Source organism: Meleagris gallopavo, chromosome 2 (assembly GCF_905368555.1).
Source record: "Meleagris gallopavo chromosome 2, MGAL_WU_HG_1.1, whole genome shotgun sequence".
Lineage (NCBI taxonomy): Eukaryota > Metazoa > Chordata > Aves > Galliformes > Phasianidae > Meleagris > Meleagris gallopavo.
This window is the reverse complement of record NC_139405.1, coordinates 53,344,629-53,371,498: the sequence shown is the minus strand read 5'-3', so window position 1 is coordinate 53,371,498 and position 26,870 is coordinate 53,344,629. Positions and strand designations below refer to the sequence as shown.

General features: G+C 41.3%; 2 protein-coding genes across 13 annotated transcripts in view; one reads left to right on the top strand and one right to left on the bottom strand.

Moving 5' to 3' along the window:
* REPS1 (RALBP1 associated Eps domain containing 1) overlaps nt 1-2,570 on the bottom strand; it is a 64,838-nt gene extending 62,268 nt beyond the window's left edge. For 5 of the 12 annotated variants that reach the window (XR_014881378.1, XM_085217179.1, XM_085217177.1 and 2 more), the window contains exon 1: nt 2,154-2,569. Coding sequence is in view for 9 of the 12 variants with exons in the window: in XM_085217179.1 (XP_085073305.1) it covers nt 2,154-2,306 (153 nt within the window). In the remaining 3 variants the exon portion in view is untranslated. Of the gene's footprint in view, nt 1-2,153 lie in introns of all 12 variants that reach the window. The other 7 variants (XM_085217176.1, XM_085217181.1, XM_085217182.1 and 4 more) reach the window with 3 other exon arrangements.
* An 18,610-nt stretch (nt 2,571-21,180) lies between these two features.
* Nucleotides 21,181-24,533, top strand: ABRACL (ABRA C-terminal like). Its single transcript, XM_085217175.1, has 3 exons — nt 21,181-21,322; nt 22,908-22,974; nt 23,980-24,533. Exons 2-3 carry the CDS (start codon nt 22,914-22,916, stop codon nt 24,162-24,164), a joined length of 246 nt encoding a protein of 81 aa, XP_085073301.1. The 5' UTR covers nt 21,181-21,322; nt 22,908-22,913; the 3' UTR covers nt 24,165-24,533.
* The last annotated feature ends 2,337 nt before the right edge of the window (nt 24,534-26,870 follow it).

Below are 26,870 nucleotides of genomic sequence, written 5' to 3'. Positions count from 1 at the left end.
AAAATCTCAGGTAGCTCCTCAGGACTACGTGGTGCCTGTGAATTTGAAGAACAACAATTTTGTACTGTTTTGCATTTCACATGACTACTGCTACAACTGCATTCCAGGATTATATAAGATTTGAGAAACTGAATCGAGTTCCTTTCCGCCACAAACATCAGGTGCTTCAAATGAACAGGTAAGGGCACAGTACTGTGTGGTTAAAGGAAAATCCCACCTCCATCACACAGTTTCATTATCTCATAAGCTCTATCATTTGGAGTTTTTAGTTTTGTATTTATAGCTTCGAAGCAGCAAATACAATTTCCCTTGGAAATACAATGTCTTGGTGCAAGCATCAAGCAGAGGCATATTTTGCTGAGACCAAGAGCAGCTAAGCAACTGGAGTCTGTCCTTAAATACAAGGTACTTCACAGGTGACCCACAGTGATTGCACAAGCCATCTGAAATGAGTCACACTGCTAAGGGCATTTTGACTTTCTTTGTATTATTTACAGTTTCATACCTCATGCAATCTAACATCTCCTTTGCTGTTTTAACTGCGAGGTTTTCCTTGCGATCTCTACAGAGATAAGCTAGGTCTGCTCCTTAAGTTTGCTTATTTAGAAACCATGGAATGATGCCCGAGTAGTTTAATCTTTCCTTCAGATGTGCTCTACTTTGCAAGAAAACACTTCACCTCCTCTGCAAAAGATAAGGACTTAATCTGTGGCCACTTGCATTCAAAATTCCAAGTCTCTCCAAGTTCTTGTACCCAGTACTCACACAACGCAAGCTCCAGAATAGTCTGGATCCCTGTGTAGATAAAACAGGCAAGTTTTATGGAAAAAGAGATTTTAAATGGAACAAACCTGCAAACATTCACTTTCCTGGGATGATTCTTCTGAAACATGCTGGCCACATGTAAAAAATAGCAGTGGGTGGCCCTTGAGAAAGCTCGTTCACAAAACACCGAGCACACAGACTCTAACCATTCAGTCCTGTCTGACAAGTCATCAAATAAAAGATTACTAGTTTTACCAGTAAGAAGTTTTTCTTATTCAGCCCTCTCCTGCTCCTTTATTTCTATTTAAAAACGACCACTGCCAACTATCACCTTTCCTACTGAGCTGGAGCACATGATTCAAGGCATCTGAAGCCCTTTTAACTAACCCACTCGCACTTACATGCCTAGAACAAATCAGTAATCCTCGTTAAGCATAAGTATTCTCCTGAAATCTGGTAATAAAGTGCTGAACGCTGACAGTCGTGCGCTGTATTTCTGACTACAGTAGCCGCTGCTTTGTTAGAAGGGGCTGCTCATCTAGTTGAGAAGAGGATGTAAGTGCAAAGAAGACAGAACGGCTTTTGGGCACAGTTCTACCAAAAGCATTCTTTCAAGGTAGATCAAAACGCTACCTAAGTATGGAACGGGGAACGCCAAAAGCAGGAAACTGCTACAAACAGGTGTCGATGAGAACGATTCACTGGGAATGCTTTCCTCAAGCGATCGCAAGAGGCACATCAAAGCTGACTGCTACGGCGGTAGCTCTGTCCTACTGCTACCAGCTTTTAGATGTTACTCGCTCACGGAAGCAGTGCTAAAACTCTTCTTATACACATTGTAAGCATAGACCTACATCGTTCTTAATACGGCATTTTCCAGCGGTAGAAGTATTTTGTTAACCACAGCCGGTATCTGCCACGAACCCTCATAAAAAACCGTGTGACTTGGATGAAGCAGACCAGCCTCACTAACACCCAATGGCAGAAATCCATAGTCCCTCCTCGTTCTCCATCCACACGCTACAGGAAGGACCCTTCCCACACCCCGGTGCTTTTCAGGCTTCTCTGGACGGCCTCAAACACGGCAACACCCCACAAGCCACTGTACTGGAGGAGCCCCGTCCCGCCCCGCAGGCCCCACACACCCAGCAGCGGTGCCGTATGCGAGAACGCGGCACGCCACAGTCTCCCCTCGCTCCATCCCACTCCCAGGGCTCAGGTGGCCGCCGCCGGCCCGGACAAAAGCTCCGCACCCCGCGTGGGCTGCGGGAGGATCGGGCCGGGCCGGGCGCGGCGGCGGGGAGGAGCGGCAGGGCGGACCGAGGCCGTCTCCCCGCCGCGGGTAGGAGGCGCGGGGCGGTGCCCGGGCCGGGGTCCGGCACGGCTACCTGCATCACCACGTCGTTGGGCAGCTGCGCGGCGCGGAACAGCTCCAAGACGCGCCCGTTGGACGCCACCTTCTTGGTGCTCTCGGTGTCGCAGTAGGAGAAGAGGTCGCAGTAGTAGCGCTGCTCCGCCTCGCTCAGCGTCAGGCCCTCCATTTTACGCCCCGGTTTCGCGCAGCGCTGCTGCTGCCGCCGCCCCGCATCCAGCGGCGGCGGCGAGAAGGAAGGGGGAGCGCGCGGGGCAGCCCCGCGCACGGCCCGGCCCGACGGGGAGGAGGAGGGTGGACGCCGCCGCGCGCCCCAACCAACCGCCGCGCGCGAGCGATAACTCGCACCGTCCCCTCCACCAACCGCCCGCCCGGCCGCCCACACGGCGGCGCGCCTGCGCGCCTCCCTCCGCGCCTGCGCACAACCGCCTGAAGAGCGCGCGCCCCGGCGAGACAGGCGGGGCGGGGGCAGAGGCGGCGGAAGCGGCGGCCCCGGAGCCGGGGTAGGGAGGGGGTTGCGACCCAAGGCCCGGATGTGGGGGATGCCGGTAGCGCCCCCTTCGGTCTGGCAGCGGCGCTTCCCCGCGTGGGGCGGTGTAAGGGGTGGGTGATGGTGCCTCCCGTGCGGCCCGCGCAGCCGTCCTGGCCTCGAGCGGTTAACCGCCTTTCTCGCTCAGCAGTGTTGGCATCTTAGGAGCAGTGTAAGCAGCGTGGTGCCCCACAGGCAGACTTCCGTGCGGCCTCGAGGCTTGGCGGTCTGCCCCACGCCTTCTTGATAATGAAGAGTTACACCTTTCACGACATATGCTGTGTCATGAGAGATTGCTTTACTCAGTGCGCTCTTTCCAGTGCCATAGAATCACAGAGTCGCTTCCTGAGAAGGAAGGAACCCACAGGACCATCGAGTCCAACCGCTGGCTCCACACAGCACCACCCCAAATCCAACCCCAGTGTCTTGAGAGTGTTCTCCAAACACCACTTGAACCCCAGCAGTGTGGGGCTGTGACAGCAGCCCTGGGCAGCCTCTTCCATGCTCACTGCCCTCTGATGAAGAACCAGAGTTGGATGAGCTCAATTACCCCTTCAGCCAGATCTCCTGTTCTGCGTGTCTCTCACTTATGCCTTTCCATGATGCCAGGTGTTCACTACGTAAATGTGGTCTTGCTGCAGTGCAACAAAGGTCTTTCCAGCTTGCTTGCCTTCTGGAAGGAGCCCAGCATCTTTGACACATTCATCATCATCATAGAATCATTATAGAATCATTATAGAATCATTCGAGTTGGAAAGGATCTTTAAAGATCATCTGCTACAACTCCCCTGCAATGAACAGGGACATCTGAGCCTAGAAATTAAATGTTGTCGTCCCCTGGTGGGCCCTTCCTATGGCTTGATCTAAATCCAGTACTTGGTATACAGAGGCATCTTCTCTTTTCTTTATAATTCATCCTTCTTCCACTTTTCCATTTCACCTTCCTTCACAGCTCGCCCATTTCTTCCCCTTCCAGATTGCCATGACTGTCTGATCTACTGCTCTTAAGCACCTCATCCTTTCACAGAATCACAGAATTACAGAATGGCCAGGCTTGGAAGGGACCTCAGGGATCATGAATCTTCAACCCCCCCTGCCATGCGGGACCACCAACCTCCACATTTAATACTAGACCAGGCTGCCCACGGCCCCATCCAGTCTGGCCTTGAACACCTCTAGGGACGGGGCATAACCTCTATGGGCAGCCTGTTCCAGCACCTCACCACTCTCACAGTAAAGAACTTAATTCCTTTTTGCCTAATTAACTTAAATCTTTTCTGCCTATCTGCTGAAGATGGTTATGTTCTTCTCTTAAACCAGCGATTCATCTTCCCTGCTGTTTGAAATACTCGGTCCTTTTGCTGATAACTAAAGTTTGTGATACATTAGCTTATAGTTAAAATAACAAAGACAAAATGATCTCCCAGAAAATGAATAATTGTCCAATTTTTGCAACCTGAAATGATAATGTTGAAACCACATTTCTCAGTTAGTTAAAATCCTTCAATATAGGCTATGCTGAAGACATAATTAACTTTTTGATATTATACCTAGTTATTATGATTTTACAATCTGAGATAAGGTCAACTTATCATCATAGGTCACTTAATTTGAGCTATTTTCACATCAGAATCTCTGTAAGTATAATGAATGTAACCTTACCCTCACTGCTAAATTGCATGCTGCAATTCTATTAGTTACACAGAGTTGCTTGTAGAAGAGATTGTTCAAGTACTTATTAGGAGGTGACTGAGTTCCAAGTGCCTTTGCTTCTTGCAAGTTCAGTGACTGTATGCTAGTGTGGGCCCTGGCAGTTAAAGATTAATACGTGCATCTGTAGCCATAAAGTCCCTTACAAGATGGTGTAAGGACACCAAAATTATTGTATTTGTCAAAATAATTTTGCATTGTGAGTTTTAAGTCTAAAAATAGTCTGTACAACTTATTATTTTAATTAAGCTGCTATTTTATTATTAGCATTTTTTGCAGCGGGACCAGTCTTTTCACATTAATTACTTGGCTGCAACAGCATGTGTAAGACACAAAGAATGCAGGGAGGAGATTCCCTAGAATGGACTACTGCTAGTGTGTCGATGCCAAACAATGCTGATGTTTAATAAGCACATATCTCACTAAAATCATGATTTGCCAATCGAAGTGTAAGGGAGGTTATACTGAGCTATTCACCATGTATAGCACCACACTGGAGGCGTTGAAGTAACAATTTTGGAGAACAGATTGATGGATCTCATTTCCAGTTTTCATGCTATAAACTTACCTTCTTCCTTTGTGCTAGTTCAATGACTTAGCAGAAAGAATAAGAACAAAATGCCATGCAGCAAATTAATTTCTAATTCCTACGGAAGGATCTTTTCCTCCAAGTCCCAGTACAGTGTTTGTCTTTGCTAGAGGATCTTCTTTCCCCCCAGATTTGTTGCTCACTAATCTCCAGGCTGAAGAGAGTTCTGCTTTTCAGAACAGTACCTGTTCCCACCAGGGCAGAGTCAGCATGTACGAGAAAATACATACATAGAATTTCAGTGAACTATCAATGAGAGTTTCTGCCCTGCTTTGTTTTGCTGGAGAATATGTTACGATATGTTACGATATATGGGAAGATACTGCATGTTTCTAAGTTACATTAATTTCTCCATAACTGCATTTCTCAGTGCACCATGAAACCACATTTCTATTATTAGCTCATTTGGTTTGCAAAGATCTGTATCACAGCATTTCCCAGAGTTCATGCTAGATATGCAAAGAAAGAGGTTTATGGAATAATACCCATCAAAGTATATAATCAGAAATACTTTCATACTTCATATGGTAGATCATGTTTACAGAACATGAAAAACTTGATTAACTGCCTTAAATTACAATTTAACGATAGCAAGGGGAGGAACTCCCCTTTAGCTTTTAAAATATTGTACTTTTTATACTCTCTTTTTAATACATCTTCTTAGAATTCGGAGTTGTGATGAGCTAAGAGTTCGGCTATTCTCCACCTGGTCCCTAATTTTACTGTCTTTTATTTTCCATGAAGCAACTATTAAATGACTTATTAGTACTGAAGCAATCATCCTTTTAAGAGATCAAAGTTGGAGAGAATCATCATCATCATCATAGGAAGGTCAAGTTCTAATGACCCAGATGGAAGGAAGGGAAAGGTTATTCTGCTGACTGTAACAACTCTTAGAGCCAAATTATATACATCAATAAAACATTAGGTTTTTTTCCAGAAAGGATGCATTTCCAACACTACTAAAGAGAAAAAAGTGAAAGTAGCATTTTATTCATTTAAGGGAAGTGCCAGTTAAAACACTTCTCAGGTTTCAGTATATTTTATCAGCTGTGAAATTAATAGTGGTTTCTAGAATCTAGCTGCTACACATGCTGAGACTCGTTTCTCAATATAAGCACAACTCAGGCGTACACATATGCAGAGTCTAGTCCTCACCAGGTACAGTGGGAATGCAGTGTTTTGGATCTGCCCTGTTTTGATGGTCCTCTAAATCTCTGAGCTGTTCTAACAGTGGGTCTCACACACAACTACCCTTATTTGCAATGAGGTCTACTATAAGCTCAGATATTATGTGTGGTTTTTATTATTATTATTTAAACATCTTTAAAGAGCTTCCAACCTTTTAAAACATGTACTCAGGTCCACTTTCCATCTTACATCTTGTTCCTCAAGTCTGTAAAAATGACCCTGAGGTTATTTGTCATTGCATTTCTAAGTTCTTTCAAGAGCACAATGCTGTGCAGCAGGTTTTACAGTCTTTGTCAATAAGCTCCTTTACTTACAGCTCATAAGGAGTTACAGGAACTTGTTCTATCCTGATCCTTCAGTGGAAAGACAAGTACATTAAGGCTAGAAATGAATGGGAGGTGTTTTAAAAAAACTTGCTACCTCTGACTTCAGAGCTGTTTGTTGGTTTTTTGGGTATTGTTGTTTTTTTTTTTCTACTGCCTGCTCTTTTAAAAAAGAAGATACCTTTGGAGGTGGCATATTTTATCCACAAGCAGAAAAATATTTTCACAATATCAACATTTATAAATGAAGGAAGCTTTGTTCTGCTTTCTTAAAAGCCTCCTTTTTATCTCTGTGTAGAAGCTACATTTTAATGCAAAAATAGTCACTTTACAGATATCTGTACTTACACTTTTTCTGCATGTATATTACAGTTTGCAACCTCTTTACATCCACGATGGAAGTGGATTCCTTCTATTCTTGACATACTGAAAAACATCAGTTTTGTCCTACGCTCATTTTGTTTTCTGTGAACTAGCATCCATGTTTCATGGAATACACCCTTTTTTCTGCCCGTCTTGCTAGGGTTGTTTCTCCATCAGAAGAATGTCCCACATTTGAGGCTATGTGATTTTAAGTGGTGAATGAAAAAATTCCTTCTACAGAGAATGACAGAGCAGACAGCCCAGGACAGGTGTTGCTTTTACTTCCTGTACAGGGAAAGTGCCTTTCCAAGGAGTGTTCAGCAAGTATAGAGTGGACCTGAAGTGATTTTGTAACTACAATGTGGTCATTCTGGTGTCTTCTGCATCTCTGCACAGGCACATCCCATAAGGACAAATACTGTTTCTCAGCTGCCTCTCTACACTGTTGTGTCACCATTGAAATATGTATGGGATCCTGGCTGGAGATGTCTATCTGTGGAGTATTTAGTAATATTTCTTGATGAAAATTTCCACAATTGAGAATGAATAATACCTTTTGTATAGCACTCGCCATTGCTCCTGCTCGTATACCATAGCCTTTATGAAAGTTGCACGTATTTTAGAAACTAGCTCTTTTCTCTTTCATCTAACATGCCAAATGATCAAAAGGAGCAAGGAGTTAAATAAAAGCCTTGAAAGGAAAACTTGGTTGATTTTAAAAACAAAAAACAAATTTGAAGAGGGAGATACTGGAAAAGAGACACCTCTACTTCTTTTTGATGGTGGCAGACCTCTTCCTAAGATTTCATATCCACTTCTCAAAAGGTGGTAGGCATCTACCCAAGTTTGTGCTTGGTATTTCACAGAGAGGAACTCCTGCAGAGCGTGAGGAAAGGGAGGTTGCCTTTTCTATTTACCCCAGGACCTAAAAAGCAACTGGTCAAATACCACTTCTCTTCATATTTTAAAACTCTCTTTGTTTCTTCCAAAAGGAGAGGATAACTCCTGTTTGCATTAAATTATCAAGACTCTTATTAGAGGAATTGAAAGTCCTTTCAGAGCCTTTCAACATTTAACTCGAAAGCCATCTGGTCTTGCTGCAGTATTTTTCTACAGATTATTCATACCAGTATCTACATCCTCCTTTAAAATACAGCCTCTATTTAGTAATTTAGTAACATCAGGAGGATAAGTTAGTTTAACTTTTCTTTGTGCTTTATGGTATTATCTAATGTATGTAATTATAGAATTCTTTATACATTGATAATGTCTACCTTTGAGTTTGATAAGTTAAATTCAAATGTGTTTCTCTTCACTATATTTGAGTCTCTTTTGTAATCCCTCTCTATTCTTTCTTTTTACTGAAACCCCAGTAATTTACATTACTGAAGCCACAGCTTCTCTGAACGCATTCTTATACCTCCTTAGCTACCTATATAATTTACTTGGCTCCCATGTCCTTGGGTTCTTAGGTAGTTCCCATTGTTCTCATACTTTTTTCTCTTTCCTCTTTCTCTCTGAATGTGGAAGTGCACTCCTACTTGCTGATGGAAGAGGATGTTATCCCTCCCTACCTTAAATAATGACCTCCATTGAGGAGGATTGTTAATGGCTACTTCAGGAAACTTCTGGCACATTGCTGAATTTCTCAGAAAGTGTTATAGGGTGGAAAGAAGAGCTGAAAGCTAAATTTCATGTCTATATTTGTTTCCTATGTTACGCATATACTCCTCTTCCTCTGCTTATTACTGTATTGCTGTACGTGTAAGTGAAATATTCCTTTTCCGTCAAACATTTCAGTTTCCATCTTACTGTTTTTCTTCCTTAACCATTTTTTAGTCAAAGTCATTTACTCAAGCATTTTAGTTTCCCCCTTTCTCCCTTCTTTATATACCTTTCTTCCTTCCAGTGGATAGTCTTGTCATTTGTACACAACTTATCTTTTTCCTGTGCCTCTGTACCTACTCTCTTCAAGGGTCACCAGCTTGTTATTTCACAGTGGGATTCTTTCTGCATTTTGGTCAGAACTTCATTAGCCTGTTCTTTGAGCTGTTTTCCATTAAAATCAGTTTCCCAAGGATTTTAGTCCCTTCCTTTTTCTACATGGTGATGTGAGTTGTTCTTGATATGTTAAGATAAATACAAACCAAAACTCCCACTAAGTCTTGTATTTGTTTAAGATAGCAATGATCCAGTCTGTTTCCGGTTCTTAAAGTCCTCTAGATCAAAACCACCCCAACCTTCTTTTAAATCTGCTTCATTTGTTAACAACCCAGTTATTATGACTTTTCTCTGATCTTTTTGTCACAGATAGAAAGAATATTAAGAATGCTGTGTGCTCCATCTGTGGTGATTGTAGGAAGGAGTCTAATACTTAAAGGTCATCCTCTCTCTCTAGCTTTGCTTTAATATATTTTACAGCCTAATTTCTTCACAAAGCAAGGTGAATAAAACATGTACAGAACTGAAACTTTTTTGCATTGAGTGACTCAAGATGACAGAGACAGAGAAGAAAGATGCAGTTTTCCTTTATAAATAATTCCTAAAGCAAAGCTCTTACCATCATACCTTCCTGCTAAACGTGACTCAGTTAGCAAATGCTAATGAGTATACTGTAATGTGAAATCAATGTTTTTTGAACTGATCCTATTATTTGATCAAATGGGAATACTCCTAATTATCACATATCTCAATATTTTAAAGAAATTACATTTCTTTATTTTTGAAACATCATGTTCTGTTCCAGTTATTTTTGAAGGACTCTATTTTGTAGAATGGGTATTAAATCTACACAGTGCTAAGGCTCTGAATTGAAGAGGAATTATTGCCAAGTACTTTATTTCTGCCTGTGCCTTCTAGAAAAAAGGTTTAGATCTTACAGTTCTTCCAATTAATCATAGAATGAGTACATTAGGAACTGGCAGGATGGAATGGATGTACATGTATAAATGCAGGGAAAAAATTGCATCTTTTCTATCCACACATTTTTTTCATATAACTGCTAATTTGTGTGTGTCCATGTGCACACTTCCCTCCAAAGTCCTTTGAGAGGACTTGTTTCTGAGACAGAGGAGGAAACCACCCTGAGCACATGAAGCACATCTCTCTATTCTGCAGGGTGAAATAAGAGAAGCAGCAGCTCTTTGCACCATTCCTTTTCCCAGGTGCCTTTTCATTCAGACTAGGGGCAATTTGGCTCTCTTACAGAGAAAATACTTTCATTTGGAAGGGACTAGAATGTGTCATCAGCTCTCTGATTGAAAGGCTGTGTCTCAAATTGGTATCTCTTCTGCACTCGGCAGCAGACTAGACAACTACTGTGCTAAAGGTGAGGCTGCTGCTTTGCAGGAATACAAGCTCTAGAGCCGTCTGGCTGAGGTGGCAACATCCAGCAGGTTATCTTTAAGAGATGCTACAAAGTGGCACCTTCCAATACAAAGGGTGATGTACTAGCTGTTCAGGCCAGTTCTGGAAAAGGTCTGGGTACTGCGTCTTTTTAGAGGTCTCTTACAAATGGCTGAGAGATTGAGAGAGGAAAAGCCAAGAGTATGATTGCTGCAGTTACTTTGTGGGAGATCTTGTATGGGCAAAACTAGCACTGGGCAGCAAGCAGGGCCTGTGGGGAGCATGCTGTGAGATCATGCGTGCTTTCACGGCTCTCCAGTTACAGCTCCTAGCTGGGAGAGAACAGAAATCTCTTGAACCGTTTCCCAGCTCATTCCAATGAGAATTGTTGTGCCCTTGGCCATCAGCCCAGGATGAGGGTAGCCAACAGTGGGCCAAGTGTTCTTCATCACTTAGAACTTTCTCTTGTTTGTATTTGATCGTCGTACTTCAAATATACTTCAAATGAAAAAATACTGAGAAAAAAGAACAAAAAAGTAGTTTATTGAGGTTTCAGAGGGCAGGATATATATTTGTGCATCTTCATCTTTCTGTCTTGGAAAAGCTAGAACTCATTTTGGGGGAAGAGCTGCAATATTTAATATGAAAGCAAAACAGAAACAGCAGCTACCTAGAGCCTTTATATCAAATAACAGTTCTTCTGATGTAGTCTGCAGCACGAGGGCCATTTATTTATTATTAAATATCCAAATGCTCTAAATGGAGATGATGCACTCTGAGTGGCTGAGCCCTGCTTTTTTAAGTGAGGCATAGTGAAAAAGGAGACAGGAAACTGTAAGAACAATAGGTCTGGTCCCACTTTCCTCTTCTCTTTATATAGAGATGTTGAAGGAAGTGAAATGGCTCTGTTTCCTCACATCTGACCTGTGAGAAAAATAGCATTTTTAGCTTGGTCAGTTTTTAGCTTGGGAACACATCCAAACTGCATTTCCCTGTAATGAAATAAAAGAGGTATATTCCTTACAAAGTGAATGAAAAAACGTATGCACTTCTTCTCTAGTGAGGTACTAGAGTTACCATATTTTGTTTGACTTCCTCTGTGATGGGAACACTCTGAGATATAGCAACTAATTAACAGATATAGCAAGTCTTTATTGGTGACAATTTGCTATTGGGAGAAGCTGCTAGCACTGAGGATCATCTGTGTACTTTCTTAAAGGATCTTTGGTAATCAATAGAAAGGGATCAACAATATTCAGTTATCACATTATGAGTTATGTTTTACTTAACCAACAACTATAACCAAAGAGCCTTTATTTGTTCCATGTGTCTTTAGCTATCTGAAAGTTAGGAAATAGCTCTAAGCTATTTATCAAAACTCTCTTCATAGCAGTGCTCTTCAGAAGGTGAGATTCATATATATCTTCTTTGCCATAGTAACACAACTAAATATACATAGAGAGTCAAGTATCTAAATTAAAACAGACACCTTACTTTCAGGCAGCTAGTCTGGTGAGACAGACATTAGTGTAGGTTTATTCACAGGAAATACAGTTTAAAAGCCTGACTGAAAAACAGGGATCTTTCAATTTCTACCCAAAATCTTAGACACTGTACTTTATCCAAGGTTTAAATTATGTTTCCTGAAAAAATCTTGACTTTTCAGGAAGGACATTAGTCGTATGCACTGTGTTCTCTATGCATAGACATAGATCTGACACAGAACAAATAATATTTACTTCAACATATTGTGTTACAACACTTCGAGATGCATATATTACTAATGCATATGTAACAGAATTATGTAAGGTGTCCATGAACCAAAGAAGAAGGTGATTACGCTTAATTTTCTTAACTATGTTTTTAATTTTAATCTCCACCAGTGCATTAGTGATGCTTGGGGAAAAAAAAAAATCCCTTGAGGTTAAAAAAAAAGAATGGTAAGATTTATCCCAGAAGTTTAGGTTAGATATTAGGAGGAAGTTTTTTAGGAGGAAGTTTTTCACTCAGAGGGTGGTGAAGCACTGGAACAGGTTGCCCAAGGAGGTTGTGGATGCCCCACCCCTGGAGGCATTCAAGGTCAGGCTGGATGTGGCTCTGGGCAGCCTGGTCTGATGGTTGGCCACCCTGCACATAGCAGAGGGCTTGAAAAGGACCACAATGATCATCGAGTTTCAACCCTGCACATAGCAGGGTTTCAACCCAGACCATTCTATGATTCTATGATTCTATGGTTCTATGATTCTATGATTCTATGATTCTGAGTTTTGGATTCACAATTACAATTAACTTTGGAGATGAAAAATTCATGCAAGATCATAAAACTTAGGTGTTAGATGAAGGGAAAAGCTGGCACATCATTAGTAAGCAACCCATATGTTATGTTCAACAGCATAAATTTCATGTTCTCATAGTACTTCAGTGGTTGATATTTGTATACCATTTGAAATCAACACACAGTTTGACAGAAATTCTTCCCAGAATATTAGGTCCAGAGATGAGACCATTAGCAGTGCTCTATGACAAGATGCATTTGGAGCTGGAGTTTGATCACAGTTCTGTGTTGTGGTTTCAAACAACATCAGATGATTTTGGACCACATGACTTGCAGCTGCAGTGGCAGTGAAATTAATAAAGCTTGAATAGTTGGTAACTTGAATGTAAGTTGGTTTTCAGAGCAGGTATTGCATTTTGAAGCCAAAAAATAATTGTTAGAATGCAGTTTATATATCAACTTGACTTATTCATAAGCAGAAACCAATGGAGTCCTGTAGTTGTCTTCAAAGGATAAATACAGTGAAATTGCAGAGATTATTGAAGTCCAATGATCTTTCATCTTGTATAGTAAGCACAGTTCTTGAGCTGAGAACCTTGAATATGAATGACCAAAATTACAGGTTTTATTCATAAAAACAATGCTTATAAATTGGATTATTATATTAAATGATTATTAATTGTCATTAGTACCTCAGTGGAGAAAAATATTGGTTTGTGGATGGTTGGTTGTGGGTTTTTTGGCTTTTCTTTTTTTTTTTTTTTTTGGCCAACTATGAACTTCGACAGACCATACATACTTCCTTGGCTAGAAGGTCTTACCATTTCATTAAAAAATTAACATAGCAACTTCTGCCATGATAAGTTTTCATGTGTTAAATAAATGTAACTTGACAAATGTCAATCCACAATCCTATTTCAATGCGATTTCCTTCAGGAAATGGTTTGATGTCCTTCTGTCATGAGTCATTATGAATGTTTGAGCTTTAGGAAGGAAATTTGTATGAAACTAATAAATAAAGATAATCCACCTAGAGCTGTATTTGAAGTGTATGTGAATAGTAATTGTATATTAACGTAACTGTCATCTCTGCTACTGTTAGCTGACAACCTCATGCAAAGCCAGTTTTCTGGAAAAGTCCATGAAATGTCAGTAATGTGTGTATTTCTGTAGAGGGAAGGGGAGGTGAGTTTTTTTCACGATGCATGCTAAACAGGAGGACAAACAACTGGATGATTCACCTGTTACCATGCTATGTGGACATCAGCTGTTTCCTTGCTACAAGAGCTGTTTCAACAAACGGAATCTGAGAAAGTAATTAACCTTCATGTTGCTCTCTCTCTAATATTAATTTGCTACAGCAAAGAATACCGTATAACACATGAAACATAGTCAGTTATTAATAAACTTTCTTCTTGTAAACTGTCTCCAAACACCTTTTTATACTCTTCTCCCTCAACATATAAGGGGTGCTCTGAAAGTAATGCCTATTTTACCAGGTTGACATCAGAGGCAGATGTTGGTAATATGGCAGTAGAGGTTGAACTTTCCCACCAGTATCCCATTACATGTTTTTGCTGTGTGACAGATGGCAGCAGAGAAGCAGTCTGACAAAACAGCGTCTGACATGGTGTATGAATGTCTTGCTGAATGTTTATGAAGACCAAAGAGTGGATGTAAGCACAGTGAGGTGGTGGGTGGTATGTTTCAGCAACAGCAATGTAAAAGACAAGTCATGTTCTGGACAGCCACACACAGCTGTCACACCACAAAATGAAGAGTGTCTCAATCAGCTCATCCATGTGAATTGGCGGATTATGACCAGGGTACAGTGTATGGAGCTGAATATCAGCTTCAGTATGTTGGAAACAATGGTGGCAACATCAAACATCACAACGTTTGCACGAAGTGGGTCCTATGAATTCTCACACAGGAGCAGACAAATCATCAACTGACCACTACATTGCAACATTAACTAAGCTGATAAAGGCTCAGACTTTCAGAGTCAGTCTAGAGAAGACAACCTTTCTCTTACAATATGATAATGCCAGGCTCCATACCTGTTTGAAGTCAGTGGAGCACATTGCCAATCTTGGCTGGACTGTCCTACCCCACTCACCACAGTGTCCAGTTTTGCTGCCTTCTGACTTTCATCCAGGCTGTGGGCAACGTTTTCTTAGCAATTATACCATCATTGCAGCTGTGAAACACTGGGTCACCTCCGCTGGTGCAAATTTTTACAAGCGTGGTATGAAGGCTCTGGTTCATTGCAGGCAAAAAGGCATGGTTAATGGTGATGGCTATGTTGAAAAATATTTTTTTTTGTAGCTTAGAATTTGTTCTATCAAATAGGGTTATTCTGCTCTTTGTATCTGTAGTTTCCACATAAGTAAATAGGAGGTACTACTTTTTGAGCAACTTACATATTTCTGCACATAGTCTTTGCTTTACATCCTCCTGAATGGAATACCATGACCAAGTTCAGTATATATCTTGTATTAGTTCTGACTTTGTGCATGTTTTGAGAATTATTTGAGCATGCTTTGAGTTCTGTCTTACAGTTCTCAGGTAACTGCTATCAGAAAAATGACAGGTCATCTTGTAGTTCTTTTTGCAGCTTTTGCTGTAGTGATAACAATATGGGTGCACTGTTTTAGCCTGTACTGTTTTAACATATTTCTGTCATTCCCCAGAGGTTTACTCTTGAGTTAACTGTAGGGCAAATCATTCAGTCATTTATGTCAAGATTTTAAGTACTCCACTTTTCTGTTCAACTGTGGTAAAGACTTACATGCTTACTCTAGGGAGAAGAGGCACTGCATTGTTTGAGGCTTCTAGTGGATAAGAAGAAGAGTATGATGTCCTATGGCCATTTCTGAAATAAGGCCTTAGAGCTAGATACAGGTGAATAATAGCACAAGTGAATCATCCAATTGAACCCCCATGGAAGCGTCCATTAGAATGCCAAGACCGTCAGCTGTAACTCTGTGTAGTCTGTCTTGTTCTGAGGCTGATCTGTTGTGTTTGCTTCGTGCTTAAATAAATGCTTCTGTTTTGCTAGGTTAATTTTTCAGTTCACCAAAAGATTAAAAAAAAAAAAAAATAGAAAGTTCTTATTTTGCTTTATTTTTGTTTGGTTTATTGTTGTTTGTTTGGTTTTTTTTTCCCCTTATAGAAGAAGCAAAGGTAAGAGCCCATGTGATTAATCTTTTCAAATTGGACTTTACAGTAGAATTCTTATAAGGTTTTAAAGAGAATCACTGATTTTTGTTTAGGAAAAAATAGTTTTCTCCCTTGAAACAACTGATAAATTTAAACAGAGAGAAAAGCCAAATAAAAGTAATAATTGGACCAAGAATGATGGAGTTGCTTTAGACCTGGAGTCAGTAAAGAACATAGTATTATTTTCCTGGTTGACTGGCTTGTCTCAAACAATATAGTTGTTCTTCTGACTGTCCCTAAAAACAGTCATGCTTTCTGACTATTGTTTATTCCCCTCAGAATTCTACGCCAGCACTGAGTTGCTGTGATTGTATCTTTCTCAGCGCAGTCAGTGACTCTATCTTGTTCAAAGAAAAGATCTTATTTTTTTCTGGGTGTTACAAAGTCCATGGGAATTATAAATGTAGTCAGTCCTCTGCCACTTGATATCTATAAATCATGCGAAAACACATTTTTAAAGATCTGCTTTAGCAGCCAGGGTGTGAGTAGATTTTCTACTTAGGTTGAGTCACAACCCTACAGTGGGTTGCAAGGCATGGCACACCCATGTAGAGAAGTGACTCATGACTGGCCAACTGCATAGATATGTGATGGGACTGGGCTAAGACAAGGCATATATACATGCTCCTGGTTGAAACACTATAGCTTTTGTCCAGATTCGGAAACAGTGGGGAGAATTTGTGTCACCTTGCACAGGTGTGAGCTGCTGGTATGATAGCAGAAGGATGGGTGGCAGGAGCATCCAGCAAGAACTCATGTCTCTACTGAATCAACAAATCAAAGAAAAATTTGTTGAAAGAACAAAATGAGACCTAGGTTACTCGAGAAGGCAGATAACATGATCATTCTTAGCAGTAAAATCTGCAAATCATGGTGTCAGTTCTAGTGTTTTCCAGCTAGTGGCAATCTCAACAGACTTCTGCATGTGCATGTGGTACATGTGTTGGCCAATTCAAAAATATGTTGTATAATGTAATAAAAATTCAAGAGAACAATATTGTAGAATACAAGAACTGTCTAGGCTACCTACTAAAAAGATAGTACCAGTAAAACAAGAATATTTAGTTAATGTATGGTCAAAAATGGACAAAATGACTATTAGTTAGCAAACAACTTTGTCACTCTCTTCTGCATGCCTTTTTCAGGCTCAGACTGTGCTGCCTCTCTCTGGAGAAACCTGTCAAACAACATGTTTACAGCAAGTTTTGTGCAAACACTAAACATTTTTGCAAAACTAACTTGTCACAGAGTAGGAAGACAGGCTTCATTCACAATCAGTAAACACTTCAAATTTAAGAGGAGATGAACAGAGCTGGTGGCTAATGTTCATGAGGAAGAGATGTTGTGAGTACACTTAGCAGTATCTCTGGATTTGTGTTATTCACTGCTGTCATTGATTACAGAGGAAAAGAAGTGACAAAGTGTGTGTATGATCCTATTTCAAATCACACAATAGAACAGACAACAGTACTAAACAACGCAAAGTAATACGGTGGAGGTGGAATAATCCTGATGATCTGTAACAGAACAATTAATCACTACCACTTTGGAAATACCCTTGGAAATCACTGGGTGGTACTCAGCAGTTTTCAAAAAGGCAAGTGAGATGCAGGAAATTATTAGGACTGAGAAAAAAACAGAAAACATCATTATGTCCTTATATATACTTTATTCACCCACTGAATAATGCTAGCAATTCCAGTAATTCAATCTCAAAAAAGAACAAGGAATGATGTGCAAAAATTATACAGAACAACAAGATGGATCGGCGCTTGGGAAAGCATTCATCTTACAGGAGATTAACTGAAGCTGGAAAATAAAATGAATGGTGGGAGAGCTGTAGTCATGAACACGATGGAGAAAGGTGAAGATGAAATAGTTTCCTGGTCATGGTATAGGACATTGGGAGCATTTCATGAGTTCTCAGTAAGAAAAGAAAAGCTCAGCAAAATTAATTATTTTTCCACATCATTCCATAAATTTATTAAGCAATAATTGCCATAGAATAACATGAAATCAAAAGCTTGAGTTTAAGAAATTAGACAAATTCACAGACAAATGTCCATTTCTGACTGAACTGTGATAATTAGGGTGCAACATTCATCTTAGCAAATCCTTTACCTAATCATTAAGTCCTAGGAGCCCAGGAGCGGAGAGAAACCAGGGGATCAAATGATATTTATTGTATTCTTTTGCCAAACTTCTGCTCTTGGCCACTTCTCTAGGCATAATACTGGATTAAACTGATTGCTTGTTCAGATCCAGCATATCTGCTTTGGTGTTCACAAGCTATGCTTTAAATCTTGCGTTGTGTATTTTCTTGTTTTGGCTGCCTTGATGTAAAATTTTGAATCTGTGAAAACAGAAACTACAGCGAGATGCCAATGAAGATCAAATTAGAATAGTCTGCTTTAAGGCAGAATCTCATGACCTTTGAGGACCATTCTCAGAAACGCAGAAAGGGGAATCTGAATCATTAATCCAATGATGACCTAAACCAGGGATATGAAATATGCATGAGCAGTATCTCCATGTCTGTGTGCTTGCAAAGGACTACTTCACTCCTTTGTTGTTGTTGTTTGTTTGCATGCTTGTTTTTAAATATAATTCTGTGGGAACAGAGCAATAAGAAATCTCCATCTCCACCATTTTCACATTTCCTACTCTCTGCTGCTGCCAGTGTAAAAGCATACCCAGCCACTTGACCCTTATGCTGTTCAGCTCATTTACTTTCCTTGGCAGATCACTGTCACCTTGATTGTTATGATAACATATGCTTTAGATTACCGATTTATCTATAATTATTTTAACATCACATGACAATGAAGAGCCATGAATAAAGTAGCGAAAGCAAACCATGTTTTGGTAGACTCCTGGGGTCTTCTTTAGAGCCAACAGTCGGGCTTACATTGTTTATTTTCAAAAGATAGAATTAAAATAATAATAATAATATTTTTTTACTTCCAGAGTTAAAAGGATTAAAAGAAAATAAGGAATTATATTTCTCTTTTGGTCTCACTCAGACGTATAGTTGATATACTTCTAATAAGTCAGAGTCTATGATTCAAAACATATTTAGAGAAGAATTTCTAACACGGATTTCATAATAATAATACCTTTAGTATGAAATGTCTGAAACTATTGCTTGATGAAACAAAAATCATTCCATACTAACCATTACATTACTCAGTGCAAAGGCCTATGTTATTTGTGTATACATAAAGCTGTTCTGATGACTATGCTTGTGATGCAACTGAAGGCATATTGTTAAAAATAAAAATGTGAAATGAACACTTTTATTTTTTACTGCTATGTAACTGGAACATTTCCACACTTGCTAACATGCTAACTAGATTCTGTTTTAGCAGGATTCTCTTGGATCTTTCTTAAAAATCTATCAATTTTATTGTGTTGGACAACAAATCCAAGATCTTTAGAAAAGCAGTATAATATAATAATATAAGCATGTATGCCAGGATATGCACAGATACAACAGTCTCCTGATAATACATTTTTCTGATAACCTACTCCTTTCTTTTGATTCAATATTTACATTTCATTAATGTCTTTACTGACTTAGCAATATAGCCCTTAACTTGTTTACTTGTTTTCTCAATTATCAGTTCCTGTTTTTTTTAAAGGGCACCTTTGCTGATGCTAAATACAGCCCATCTGTTTGCGATTACATATTCTGCAGCTATCACCTGTTGAATATATAGATCCTTGTGCAGAAAACATTTATTTTATTTTTGTGTATTCTGTTACATGTGAATTGTGGTTTTTCTAATGAAAATATTTTAATAAAAATATCAAATTGCAAAATATCTCTTGAAAAAGGAAGGGGCGTGGTCTCCAGCTTTGTATCCCCGGAGTGATAAAAATGGATCTTCTTGGCATCACTTCCAGTGTGCAAATCAATTCATCTTGCTGCAGTTTCTGCCAAATGAACCCTAACGGAGCTTGCCATTGCAGTTTAAGATGCCTTCAGCAATTTATCTTTGCACCAGGGATGAGAGAGCATAGCGAAGGACCAGAGCTAGCTGGCACAGCGTGTGTGCTGTGTGAGTATCTCGATTTCCCCTTTATAGGCTGATGCATGAAATGTGAATTGTAAGAACTGGAGGCAGCCACTGACACCTGCATTGCTCTGGGGCAGCTATGCTTGATGAAGAGGTGGGAGAGGCAGCTAGGATGGCAGTGCCTTAAGTAAATAAATTAAGTTTAAAAAAAAAGTAGAAATGAGAGTTTTCTGAAGAAATTTGGTGTGAACCTGGCTATTAGTAGCAAGATGATGGTGGTCTCTCTGCTGTAGAGGAGTTCATTTTGTTCCCAGTTTTAATGTCAATGTATCTGGGAGAAGATGCACCTATTTCTAGGAGCTAAAGTGGATGCAGGAATTGGAAAAAGCAGTAGCAAATACAGAGATACAAGACAGAAGAAATAAAACTGCACTGTCTCTACAAGGTAGAGTGGAAGGACATGGCACTGAATGAATGATCAGAACATGACATGATTTTATCACAGCTAAATGATGTTATCCTAGCTCATTAGTTTTCTCTGGAAAGAGAACTGTTTTTCTGTGTTATGAGAGTTTGGCAACACCATGCTATCAATACAAGTTGGGGGACAAAAGAACAGAGCACAGCCTTTCTGAGAAGGACTTGGAGGTACTGCTGTATGGGAAGCTAGAAATGAGCCAGCAATGTGCCCTTGCGGCCCAGAAAGCCAACCATATCCTGGGTTGCATCAAAAGAAGCGAGTCCAGCAGAGCAAGAGAGGTGATCCTGTCCCTCTACTCTGCACTGGTGAGGCCTCACCTGGAGTACTGCATCCAGAGGTGGAGTCCTCAGTACGGGAGAGACATGGACCTGTTGGAGCACGTCCAGAGGAAGGCCACAAAAATGATCCAAGGGACGGAAAACACCTCACCTGTGAGGATAGGCTGAGAGAGCTGGGGCTGTTCAGCCTGTGGGAGAGAAGGCTCCTGGCAGAGCAAAGAGTGGCTTTTCAACATCTAAAAGGGGTCTATAAGAAAGTGGACAGACTTTAACAGGAACCATCGTGATAGGACAAGCGAAATGATTTCAAACTAAAACAGAGCAGATTTAGATTGGATATAAATTACTTTTTTACACTGAGAGTGGTGAGGCACTGGAACAGGTTGCCTAGTGATGTGGTGGATGCCCTGTCCCTGCAGACACTCAAGGTCAGGCTGGACGGGGCTCTGAGAACTGATTCAGCTGTAGGTGAATACATGTTCATTGTATGGGGATCGAACTAGATGGCCTTTAAAGGTCCCTTCCAACTCAAGCAATTCTATGATTCTATGATCTTTGTGGGCCCCTTCCAGCTCGGGGTATTCTATCACTCTGTGATTTGCAGGTGACACCAGTCTGACTGTAACCAACGACGCACGCAGCCTTAACGGCCCCCTTCTCGTCACACAGCACCGCACCGCCACAGCGCGCAGCAAGCCGTGCACGCAGGGAGGGGAGGTCCTGACTCCCGCTGCTCCTCCTCTTCCCCGCTGCCGACCGGGCGGGGCTCAGCCGCGTAACCACCGCCGTCGCCCCGTCCTCGGTGCCGGGCGGTACTTGTGCCTGCGTCTTCCGGCAGTAGAGAGCGGCGGTGGGAGCGGGTGAGTGGCGGAGCCTGGCGGCGGTGTCGGGGTGGGCGTCGCATCGGCACCCGGCGCTGGTTCCCGGGCGCCCGGCTGAGGGGAACGCTCTGTGGGCGGGAGATTGGCACGCGGAGCGCCGCGGTGAAGCCGGGCTGCTCCCAGCGGCGGCTGCGGGGCTGTGCGGGCAGCGGACGGGCTCGGCCGCCGGGTCGCCATCTTCTTTAAACATTAGTACCTAAATTGACAGAGTATAGGCGGTACTGGGGAAGAGAATTTTAAGCTGATGTGAATTCGGAGAGCTAAAAGTTACGGGGGGGAGGAGAGGGGGGGGAAATTATCTTTAAAGGTGTTGAAAGTGCATCATTAAAAAGCTGACAGTGCCGTCACAGTACCAGATTGTAAAATTGGCAGTTTGAGGAAATTATTAATGGTCGCGTCAGCATTTTGGTACGTGGGCCCTATTTTCCCTGGTGACTTAACGGCAGCATCTTTAGTGCTTTGGTTTATCTGTGAGATTCACCTCCTGCCTGCTTTAACACAGTGAAAAAGTAGCTCTTGTATGAGGAAGAGTTTGTGACGCGCCCGGATGCTGATGAGTAACTCCGAGTACTCACAGGTCTGCACAGCAGCGTTGTTTCCTGGAACAATAGAGCTGGTCCTCATAGGCAGCTGCTGTCTGACAGAGGCTCAGGACTGTCTGAGACCTTTTTGGACCTGCTCGGCTCCAGCTGCTGTCTCTGCAGCCCTTATTCAAGTGGAAACTGCTTTTGGTGCTTTGCTTTCTCCATGTCCTTGCTTCGATGTCTGTGTTTGCTGGAAAAGTTGTACACTGTTGTGTTGGTGCCTCTTTGTATAGTGTTGGTCCCCAAGTGCCTTCTGGGTGCCTGCAGTTTTTAGGGATGCTCTGTATGCAAGTCGTATGTTGTGTGTTTGTGTTGAGAGGTGCTGAGGTGTTAGCATCTTTTGGTTCCGTCATGCTTGTTGGGGGTGTAGAGGCCCTTTATATCTTCAGGACTGAAATCTCAGATTATCCTCTAATCACAGAATCATAGGATTATTCAGGTTGGAAAAGACCTTAGAGATCATCAAGTCTAACCACAACCTAACCATACTACCCTAACTCTAACAACCCTCTGCTAAATCACGTCCCTGAGCACCACATCCAAATGGTTTTTAAACACATCCAGGGATGGTGACTCAACCACCTCTCTGGGGAGCCTATTCCAGTGCTTAACAACCCTTGCTGTAAAGTTTTTCCTGATATCAAACCTAAACTTACCCTGGCGCAACTTGAGGCCATTTCCCCTCGTCCTGTCACCAGTGAGAAGAGACCAACCCCGCTCTTGCTGAAATCACCTTTCAATAAGCAATAAGGTCTCCCCTCAGCCTCCTCTTCCCCAAACTAAACAGCCCCAATTCCTTCAGTCTCTCCTCATAGGGTATATTCTCCAAGCTCTTCACAAGCCTTGTTGCCCTTCAGGCTGCTGGGTTTTGCAAAATGTTGTGATGTTTCTGATGAATTGAAAATATGCTGGGATGAAGATGTGCAAAGGATGTACAGGTCTCCTAATAACTTTGTTAAAAATTGTGTTTTGTGTTTTAGACCACAATGAACGTGGAACATGAAATTAGCCTCTTAGTTGAGGAGATTCGGCGGCTGGGGACCAAAAGTAAGCATTGTAATGTCTCTGATCATACAGATACAGTCATGTTATACCACCCTATGGACCTGTCAAATTTAACTAATTGGGCTCAGATAATGTGTCACACATATGTTTAATATGGGATTGCATGGTATTCCCTATGACCCACATGTATTTGGAGCAGAGAGGAAGCAGGCCTGAAGTCCTGCCCCCAATAAAAGGTAACTTGGCTGTCGATTTTAAGTCCCAACATACTTGCTGTGACTGTCAAATAAACAGCACCATTACCTTTCACATCCTTCCATGGTAACTTCTGAATTTCACAAGTCATATTCTTCAATTCATCACTGTTGGAAGGAATTCATCCATGTGCCTGAACCTCTAATCAGGAGGAATAGTCCCAGCATTTGGTTGGATTTGCTTAGAATGTGGACTTCTCTCTTAAGATGGCTCTTCATTGTTAAAACTCCACTTTACAAATATTTATGCAATTTGTGGGTGTGGGACCGGCTCATATATTTTAGTTCTGATGCAGTTTCTTTTGTTTTGCAAAACCTGATACATACCTCTTGCATGCTTAAGAATAGCTTATCTAACATTAGTATATATTTTAAAATTATTGTTTAAACAAGAACTTTCTAACATTTTAAACATTCCAAAATATTTTTGTTCATTAAAACAATTTTATTCTTTATGCTTTGAAGAAGTAAAATAGCCTGAGTTAGCTGTAGGTTTCAGAAAGGCATCAATAAAAAATAAACATGGCAGATACATGGACGCTGATGTGATCCTAAGAAAAAAGATAAGTCTTAGCAAGCAGAACCTTTGTCTACTACTTTATATCTGGCTTTCACAACATGGTTCCCTTTAAAAAGTCAAATCTCATGGAAGTGAAGTCAGACACCAGGTGCTGGCAGCTGGGAAATACCATGGGACTTACCTTCAGTACTCTGCCTATAACTTCTGTATCCTCAGGAATCTCCGGACTGAAGGAACATCTGCAAATGCTTTCATGTTTTATCTTTGATTTAGATGCCGATGGACAAGTGAGCGTGAAATTTGGTGTGCTCTTCTCTGATGAAAAGTGTGCCAACCTCTTTGAAGCCCTAGTGGGAACTCTTAAGGCTGCAAAACGACGAAAGATTGTCACTTATCAAGGAGAGCTGCTTTTACAAGGTGTTCATGACAATGTTGATATCATGCTACTGCAAGACTGATGCAATGTGCATTTCAGCAGTGTTAATTGTATTGTTGGAGACGGTGACTTCCAACATCCTCTGAATCAGACTGATCATTCTTATGTGTTTTGATGCATTTTCTATATCTTTATAGTTGAAAGGAAATTTTCCTATTTTGGAAAAACATTCCCTTTTGTAATTCTTCCTAAAACAGTACTGTACATGATCAAGGTATAAAGATGCCAGTTCTTTTTATTTTATTTTATTTTATTTTTTTAAATCTCAGGTAATACTTTTTAATGGTGGTTATTTTCAACATATGAAGAATGGAACTGGTATTTTAATGTTTACAAATCAAAACGTGCCATGAAAGTAAAAAATAAAGGAACATACATTATATAATTCTTACTAGTTGTTTCTCTCTTCTTATTTGCAAGTGGAAATAAAAGCAAGCAGAATTTCTGTAAGCAGCATGGTTAAGTGACAGAAAGCATGGCAGTGAGATAGAAATGATTTTACTGCATGATGCAGTCAAAGAATGCCCATTCTTTGGAGTGGGGAACAGCAGTAAAAGCATTCTAAGAGCTAGATATGTAAGTCTGCTGTGTAAGTAGGGTCCTTCAGAGCAACTATATAAGAATAAATCAAGCACCACTCTCGGAACAAAGCAAAAACCAGTAATAATTTGCTTCTGTGTGGAGATCACAGTTTTACTTACCGCACTGCTGAATCTCCTCAACAGAGTTTACTGTAATTGCCGACCCTTCCTGTCCCTGTGATGCTTCTCTTTGTGTAAGGAGGAGTGGCTGAAAATTCAGTGCTGCAGCAACTCCTCATTGCTTTTAGCTTCATCAGAGCAGCTATAGTGAGGAATGCAGTTTTAAGGCAGCTGTAGAGCTTCTCCTGCTTGATGAGGGAAAGAGCACAAACACATGCTAAGCATGATCTGGTTTTCCAGCTAGAGTTTCTAAACTCACGGCTTTTTAATTGTAGCTTTTGCTACCATCTTTATTTTTTTTTTTTCATGGAGCTGTAAGAGACAAAGTTTTAGCTTTCTCGCATGTCAAAACTTGTTCAGTGACCAAATTGTGCACAGAAAACCATGGGTGATAGTGTACTTAATTCCTCTCTGGCAGTGTAATACAGGGTTTTTTTGTGCCTTCCAGACTTGTGAAGGAGGGAGATGAAGAGTACCCTGAATTCTTTCATGCAGTGTTAGCCAGGAGTGGCACAGAGATTCTAGGCTGTGATTATTTCCTTCACAGAAATATTATGTTATCTAAATCAGTCCAGGAGAGGGGGGAAAAGAAGCCATTCTGATTGTTTTCTAGCTTGCTGCAAGTTCTTACAAGCACACAAAAATACTCCTTCAACTATAGAGAAGAAGTTGTTGCATGGGCCAAACTAACAGCATGCTGCTCTGAGCTGCCTATCCTCTGCTGAAAGATCTGTGAATTTCTTTAGTTGCTTTTCATATGTGCAAAATGCTTGGAAAAACTTCATCTTGCTTCCAAGTGCGGGGATTGCATGCGTGGTTATGGATTCTCCATGAACCTGTATAAGCCCAGCTGCTGTCCTTTTCATTTCTGTTTGTTCTGCTTTGTGCAACAGGAAAACAGTTGAGATCCTGTTTGCAAACGGATCTGCCGCTGCCTTTGCCTGTGCTGGCCCCAGCATCTGGAGCGTGTGGGGAAACTGGAGCTGGCTGCGGTCAGAAGCAGCACTGGCTGGCCAGTATGGCCAGTTCTGTTTGCAGGGCTGTGTGTACAAGTGCATGCAGTGCTGTGCTCCACTGGTGAGAAGGGGGATGGTGGCCAGGCACTCTGCATTTGGGAGGATGTCAGGCTTGCCAGATAACCGCAGTTGTTTTTTCATCTGCTTCTATTTTCCCAGAAGCCTGAGTCATTCTCTGGCTTCATGGGATGGGCAGAATATGCTGACAAAACTGAGTGCTTTGTGAAGTTTTGGGATGTGAATTTTGGCACGGAGAATTCTGGCCTGCCTTAAGACGTAGTTCTGTTCGCAGCACCTCTTTAACCACTGAAGGGACCTTAGTCTTGAAAGCTGAGGTACCACTGGATTCGGGGCTTGGGGTTGGGCTGGAGCTGAGACAGGATTATAAGGAGATTTTGTGTCTCGTTCTGAAGATTTTGTTTGTCATTATTCTCTTAATAATGCTGATAAATGTTTTCAGTTCACCTGAGGACGCTGAGTAGCAAGAGACAGAGGAACTTGGCAGCGGAAAAAACCTGGGACAACCTGAGGAGGCTATGACTGTGTGCTGCCCAGGGGAGCTGAAACTCATTGTCCCTCTGTTTCTGAAAGCAAAAGAAGAGCAATGTGAACAAGTTTCCAAGAGATTGCCCTCACTGCAATATATAGTGTGTTTAGATGTCTCCAGAGGGTTTCTTTAGGCTCTATGTAAGCACTCATGGCTTCATTTCTAATATTTCCAGGGAAAATCAAATGCTGAGATTGTTTCATGTGTGTGGGACTACACTTCCGTGAGGGAAGTAATTCCTACAGCCAATGGCCTGGACACAAGTTGTGGTTCCTGGAGCACTTGACACATTAATAGAAAAGCTAAGTATGGGAAAGCTATTACCTATTTTTGTGAGCAATAGAAGGACCAGCAGTCCCTAGTGACAGGCATGAGGGAAATTTGTAGGTCTTCCAGCAACATTAGAGGTCGTATGCATGAATGTTAGGAAATTAGTTTATAAGTGGTTGTCTCGTTCCGATTTA